Here is a 7952-nt window from a genome sequence, read left to right as displayed (position 1 = left end):
ATTTTGACTTGAAAAGTATTTCGCTACCTATTATTTTGTAAGTATTAAATTTATTTTAATTGTACTAGAATCATTTACTTCATTTGTACAGGCTGTCCTAGAATTTATGCTTAGATACTAGGCTTTTCCCTGCTTGAATCCTTAGATTTCTATCCGTTAGAAGGTTAGACAGTCTTTCATTAAGTCCAACGAATGAACCATTATTACCATTCTGTGTGATAAACCTATTATTTTGTAAGTATTAAATTTATTTTAATTGTACTAGAATCATTTACTTCATTTGTACAGGCTGTCCTAGAATTTATGCTTAGGTACTAGGGTTTTCCCTGCTTGAATCCTTAGATTTCTATCCGTTAGAAGGTTAGACAGTCTTTCATTAAGTCTAACGAATGAACCATTATTACCATTTTGTGTGATAACAAAAAGTCCCATTATTTCGAAACAATAAGAGTGTACCTGGACAGGTGAATTGTTTCAAAAAGTACAACTTCAAAGTTTGTCCTGAAGTGGATTGATTTAAGTCGATAAAAAGGATAAAGAAACGTAGAAATTGATAAATTAATTTAAAATCGAAAGTACCTACTATTTAGAAAACAGGAAAGTAGAAAATAGGTATATTCGCGAAAGATGTCCTAGGTGTTCAATGTTCATTCTACTTTTGAAATCATACAATCTTTGACAGAAGTGAATCTACTGAAGAAGAGTTAGAAATCTCCACCGTCATTGTCAGAGGTGTCATGAACGGTGATGAACTCATTTCAATCTCAGATACCTATGTATCACCAAATCTATACTCAAAACTACCTTGAACTCATTTCTTCGACAACAATGAAGGCACTTTTATCTTGGTTGTCTATACTACTATTATTACTTTCTTTGTTCTACTGTTGAATTGTTTTTCAAAATAGGTATATCTACGTTTTTGCATAGGTGAGTAAGTCCCCTAAAAAAAGATCACTCATGAATTTTTTGTAAGGGCAATCACTAATACGTATACCTATTTGTAATTTGCTGAAACATCGGTTTTTGTATATTTTAGTAATTTTTATTTGCATGTCTCTTCTTCTAGTGAGGTCAAATTCTTCAGCTTTTTTGTGTATTTGTCATTCATAATAACCATTGCAAATTAATAATAAAGCCTGACCTGACACCCAGTTCGATGGTACCTAATGTCCTCCTAGTCTTAAAACATCCATAATACTCCGATCAGACTTGCCGTTCCCAACTTTAATGATTGCCAATTTTTTTACGTGTGATAACAAAAAGTCCCATTATTTCGAAACAATAAGAGTGTACCTGGACAGGTGAATTGTTTCAAAAAGTACAACTTCAAAGTTTGTCCTGAAGTGGATTGATTTAAGTCGATAAAAAGGATAAAGAAACGTAGAAATTGATAAATTAATTTAAAATCGAAAGTACCTACTATTTAGAAAACAGGAAAGTAGAAAATAGGTATATTCGCGAAAGATGTCCTAGGTGTTCAATGTTCATTCTACTTTTGAAATCATACAATCTTTGACAGAAGTGAATCTACTGAAGAAGAGTTAGAAATCTCCACCGTCATTGTCAGAGGTGTCATGAACGGTGATGAACTCATTTCAATCTCAGATACCTATGTATCACCAAATCTATACTCAAAACTACCTTGAACTCATTTCTCCGACAACAATGAAGACACTTTTATCTTAGTTGTCTATACTACTATTTTTACTTTCTTTGTTCTACTGGTGAATTGTTTTTCAAAATAGGTATATCTACGTTTTTGCATAGGTGAGTAAGTCCCCTAAAAAGAGATCACTCATGAATTGTTTGTAAGGGCAATCACTAATACGTATAGGTACCTATTTGTAATTTGCTGAAACATACGTTTTTGTATATTTTAGTAATTTTTATTTGCATGTCTCTTCTTCTAGTGAGGTTTTGTATGGGATTCTTCTATGTATGGGATTCTAAATGGGATTATAGAGTTATTTATTATAAAGATAGGTACCTACCCACTGTTGGAAAGAGACCTTATTGTGCCTTTGTCGACAGTTATCATTCATTCGAGGAAGTCATTTTAGATAAAGAAGTAGGTACTTAACTATTCTATAGGTACTGAAAGTTTTTTTATGAACTTTTGTAGGATTGTTTCAATATGTAGGATTGTATATATTCATATATATTCTATAGGATTGTATCCGTATTTCTGTAGGTACATACAATGTTCTTGTCTTTGGAGGAAAGTGAGTATCTATGTAGTATCTAGACACAGCATCGTTAAGGCTTTAGCTTAGCTTAGTATGTAAGAGAACGAAAAACTTTTGCCTCGATTTTAAATAAACCCTAAGCTTTCAGGAGGTACTTTGCCATTCAAACAATAGGTATGTCCCATGTCAATACGATGTGAATTTTTTTACAACATAACAAACCTACACATTGTTGGAACTACGTGGGATTTTTTAAACGGCGAAAGTTATGACAAAATCCATATATATATTACATAAATAATTACAATACTAGTGGGGAATTTTCTAAGTTACGTTAGCAGTTTATAGCTAGGTGCTCTTCACTTCGGGTTATAATCATATTCATGGTTTTGAGGAGGTGAGTATACCAATGCGGTAATTAAACCACGTGGTAAGATGGATTTTATTGTAGTTAAGATACCTTGGCTTAATTCATTACTCAAGTATGTATCTATGATGTGCCTACTCTGTGCAGTGTACAGATATGCTAATTTCAAAGTATATGAAAAAACCAAAGTGTACAAAACTACAAATTAAATATTGTACGGGAAGGTACAATACAACGAGGGAAGTGGAATGTAGGGGAACGGGGGAATGGAATCCTCGCAAAACAATACCTCCAAGTCCCCGAAGGAATAAAGTTTTCACGTTTTCCCATTAATCTTCTCGTTGACATCTGAAGTTATCTTACAAATACCACATTAACATACTGACGCTACCCCGATTAGCCCTTCTACAGCAGGCCTGAAAATGATACACTTGTAATCCAGATGACTGACGTTCGAATCCCAGTAACAACCTAAAAACACACATCAGAGTAATACCTAGAAAACAAGAGCAAACATAAAAAAAAATCAATAGAATTTTCACATTGAATAAACAAGATTAGTAAATTCCTGTCATAGCTGTAATCTGTAACTCTGAAGTTTGCAACACAAAACAGAAATTAACATGGAAAACAATTTCTAGGAAAATTTTGCTGGGGCTATCATAATCTAGTCTGCGAAATTTACTTGGAATTCATCATCCAATTGAACAATTTACCTGGGAAATCCAAATCTAACGGAAACGGTAGTAACCACTTAATACCTAGGTACTAATTTATTTAGGCTATTAAATTCTGGATACAATCATTTCCCTTTACGTAGGTCTTCTTTTCGTAGGAAATAGATTAATTCCATCTAACAATTTGAATTCCATATCAATTAAAACAACATTTCAATTTCAGTTAATACTACTGATTTCGGATTTTCCCCTTATTCGCTTATTCCAGACTTTCAGGTATATGCCTATCACAAACTCTATACAATACAAGGTTAACCTAGAGAGTGGTAGGAAAAAGTTCAACTTTAGCAATGAATAAATCTCCATTGTATCCAAGCCTTGTCAACTTCATTAGCAAAGCTTACTCATCTACAATTCCTCATTTTCTAGAGCCTTTGCCTCTTCTTCTTCTTTTCCACCTTCTTATTCTTGGTCTGGATACATTTCTTCTCCTTGCAAAATCTTAATCACTTCAACCATTATTTCCTTACCATGAAATAACAATACCTCGAAATTTCATTATTCTTTATATGAACTGTAGGGAAAGACTGTTTCCCTTTCATAGTACTATCTGAGCTTTTTATACAGGAACTCTCTTAATTTTGAACTTTAGATAAAATATTTTTTCACAAAGTCTTTCAAATAGGCAAATGAAGATCTGAAAATTGATACAAAATGAAAGATTAAAATGCTCCTATTACTCGTACTCAAATTCAGTAAGTGCCCGGTGAGTAATACCAATCTATTTTCCACATCAGATGGAGAAGAAGTGTACTTCTCAACTTGTCATTAGCAAAGCTTACTCATCTACAATTCCTCATTTTCTAGAGCCTTTGCCTCTTCTTCTTCTTTTCCACCTTCTTATTCTTGGTCTGGATACATTTCTTCTCCTTGCAAAATCTTAATCACTTCAACCATTATTTCCTTACCATGAAATAACAATACCTCGAAATTTCATTATTCTTTATATGAACTGTAGGGAAAGACTGTTTCCCTTTCATAGTACTATCTGAGCTTTTTATACAGGAACTCTCTTAATTTTGAACTTTAGATAAAATATTTTTTCACAAAGTCTTTCAAATAGGCAAATGAAGATCTGAAAATTGATACAAAATGAAAGATTAAAATGCTCCTATTACTCGTACTCAAATTCAGTAAGTGCCCGGTGAGTAATACCAATCTATTTTCCACATCAGATGGAGAAGAAGTGTACTTCTCAACTTGTTATTCAGGGTCTATTTCAACGAAAGAACACCAGGAAGTAACCCTAAAAATATTTGAGTCCAAAATCTTAAGGGCTAGTAAATCTAAAAAAAAGATCATCAATTTTATCATCCGTCTTGTGTTTTTTTATTCATTTATTATTTTCGTATAAAAAATAATTCTATTAAAAAGTGAAACTCACGATTTTTTCTCTTCTGATCTGAACCCGGAAAAACTTCTTCTTTTTTGGAGGGGCAAGGGAAGATCTAAAAAACACGTTGATTTAGGATTTATTCGGACAGAGAATTTTTTATTTGTATAATCTGTGTGTGACTAAAATACTAATAGGTAAGTATAAGTACATGGTTACAATTTCCATGTGACACTTCCCATCATCAAGTTGGCAATTAGGCATTACACTAACACTCGTATTTATGAACAAGAATGATCGTTCTTAGATCAGTCTCAAGTCAAGACAAAATGAACCTTATTTCGCAGGATTCTCACGGTTCTGAACTTCGTGGATGAGTCCCCTATTCTGGTATTCGGACGTGCTGCCCTCCTGGGTTATACCGCTCGTGGTGACTCCCGCCAATGTCTGACAGCATATCCCCTCTGTCCTCGCAACCCTGACCAACTGGTGGACTACTTGAACAATCACAACGGCGGATTTTTCCGCTTCTTCAATCAACAACTTCCCCACATCCCCCAGTATGCTCCTTTCTATCAGAATAATTACCAGAGTAATCTGCAAGGAAGTTTCGGGAACCAGCAAAATGGATTCTACAACAAACAACCCTACAGAAAGTTTAAAAAATTCACCAAACTCTACGACACAGAAAACAGCAAGAAATTACCTTCGCAATACGCTGATAAGAATCAGAACTACGAGTACTATAAGGATTCTACAACAAACAACCCTACAGAAAGTTTAAAAAATTCACCAAACTCTACGACACAGAAAACAGCAAGAAATTACCTTCGCAATATGCTGATAAGAATCAGAACTACGAGTACTATAAAGAGCCTCGGATTCTGTATGGAAAAGAAACTAACAACAAAGTAACATTCGATACTCTGCCTCCATATGATTTTAGTTCTGGATCTGAAGGAAATTTTCATTCTGTCGCAAGCACAGATATTTCGCCACATAGAGGAGGAAAGAAGCTGAAATTCCAAGAATTTGAAGGTCCAGAAGTCAGCCACACGAACACCTAGTTCTGGATCTGAAGGAAATTTTCATTCTGTCGCAAGCACAGATATTTCGCCACATAGAGGAGGAAAGAAGCTGAAATTCCAAGAACTTGAAGGTCCAGAAGTCAGCCACACGAACACAAATCATATGTTTTTCCCGTCGGAATCTCAGAACTCCCATACATTTATTTTTCCAAGTGAGGAATATGGTGGTCAATTCCAACAATCTTTTAATTATCGGAGACCCAAAGCGATGACATTCCCGGACAAAACAGGAACGGGCACTTTGATCCTGGATGTTGACAAGTACGGGAATTATGTTGTGAGGAAAGATAGAGAAGAACCACTTCTGGAGTCTGTAAACAAAGTGAGGTTTGTAAATGAAAATGAACCTGATTATTCTAACAAACATAGTAAAAGACAGATAAAGAAGTAAGCGATGACATTCCCGGACAAAACAGGAACGGGCACTTTGATCCTGGATGTTGACAAGTACGGGAATTATGTTGTGAGGAAAGATAGGGAAGAACCACTTCTGGAGTCCGTAAACAAAGTGAGGTTTGTAAATGAAAATGAACCTGATTATTATAACAAACATAGTAAAAGACAGATAAAGAAGGTGGTTTTTCCTTGAGAAAAAACAAATCTTGGATATTTTGGAGAAGATTTTGTAAATTTCATTGTAAATTTATATTTTGTATTTTTTGAAATTATGTTAATTTCAGAAGTAATTTTGTATACTAATTTTATTGTAAATGATTTTATTCTTTCAATTTATAGGTATACCCACCACAACCAATAAAGAGTAAATTTATCTATCGTATTCTACTTAATTTTAAAAACTGGAAAAAAGATTTGGAAAAATACAACTTTGGTCAGCTTGAGAAGGAGTTAAATAAAAGCTATGTCTATGTTATAGCAGGAGATATATCACATCACATTTATCAAAGTCCATTTCAATACTTAATGGAGGTAAGGTTAATGTGTTGTTGAACAGTTTAGGACTCCATGATTATATTTTGTATTTTTTGAAATTATGTTAATTTCAGAAGTAATTTTGTATACTAATTTTATTGTAAATGATTTTATTCTTTCAATTTGTAGGTACCCACTTAGAGTAGGTACAGTACATACATAGTTATTATTGTTCAAAACAATGTACAAAATTTATTTATTTTGTATGATATTAAAACACATTTCAAAAATTTACATAAAAGGCTTTTTAAAGAAAGTTACCTTTCAAGGTTGGGTAATGACCAAGCACTACGATTTGTGCAATGATAATGGTAATCAATAAACTAGGCATCTTCAAGAACAAATTTCACTCCTGTCCTGTAGGATACTAATACTTTTTTATACAAAATACCACATACCTACCTACCACATTGTACAACTTTTCTTAATGTAAATAAAGATATTGTTTGAAAAAAATAAATTAAATATAAAAGAGACATTTTTAAAAGGAAAGAAGTTTGATCTCTTTTTTTCCTTTCTTCTGCTCTTCCTCTTTTCTTTATTTTCTACATCAAGTATGTTGATAAGTAAATATAAGAACCTCTTCAGATCTTGAAGATTTCCACATTTCAGGAAATCTAACAAACCTCAAATTATAGAGTAGGTACCAACGTCTTACATCGCCTTAGTTTTCCAACAAAGTCAAAATTTATTTTATTTATTGGAATGCAAAATTGAAAACATTAAATTCAAGCCTTCTTTTGAAAGAAAAGAAAAACTCAATTTATGGACATTTGAAAAATGATTAGGACCAACGTCTTACATCGCCTTAGTTTTCCAACAAAGTCAAAATTTATTTTATTTATTGGAATGCAAAATTGAAAACATTAAATTCAAGACTTCTTTTGAAAGAAAAGAAAAACTTAATTTATGGTCATTTGAAACATGATTATGTTAGGGTGACACATCCACCATTGGGTAGTGGAGACGCCAGATTCCTCGTATTGAAAATTTCAGGAATTTTTTCTCAGCTCTTCAATGAAATGCAGGTGAACCTTCATAGGAAATTTGTCCTTCAGTAAAGAAGAGGAGACATGTATATTCTTCTAGTACAATGTCAATACTCTCAGCAGAAAGAAAGTAATCCTCATATAAAGTATGAAAAACTCAAGTTTTACTGGCTCTACTTAGATTGGGAAGAGCTTATGTTATACTAATTATTATGATGATTTGTCCACAATTTTGGTCGGTATCTAAGTGCACAGTAGACATTAACAGTTTGTACTTTTATTAGAGGGAAGACCGAGATTTCTGAGTGCTATGGTCTGG

The 7952-nt window shown here is 33.2% G+C and overlaps 1 protein-coding gene across 1 annotated transcript; it reads left to right on the top strand.

Moving 5' to 3' along the window:
* The first annotated feature begins 1800 nt into the window (after positions 1-1800).
* Positions 1801-6105, top strand: LOC103518260. The gene is given in 4 exon segments (XM_026829847.1): positions 1801-1811; positions 2195-2311; positions 4974-5442; positions 5671-6105. Coding segments are annotated over 4 exon segments (1032 nt in total).
* The last annotated feature ends 1847 nt before the right edge of the window (positions 6106-7952 follow it).

The sequence above is a fragment of the Diaphorina citri genome, unplaced genomic scaffold, assembly GCF_000475195.1.
Source record: "Diaphorina citri unplaced genomic scaffold, Diaci psyllid genome assembly version 1.1 scaffold59, whole genome shotgun sequence".
Classification (NCBI taxonomy): Eukaryota; Metazoa; Arthropoda; class Insecta; order Hemiptera; family Psyllidae; genus Diaphorina; species Diaphorina citri.
The sequence above is the reverse complement of the archived record's forward strand: the minus strand, read 5'-3'. Positions and strand labels throughout refer to the sequence as shown.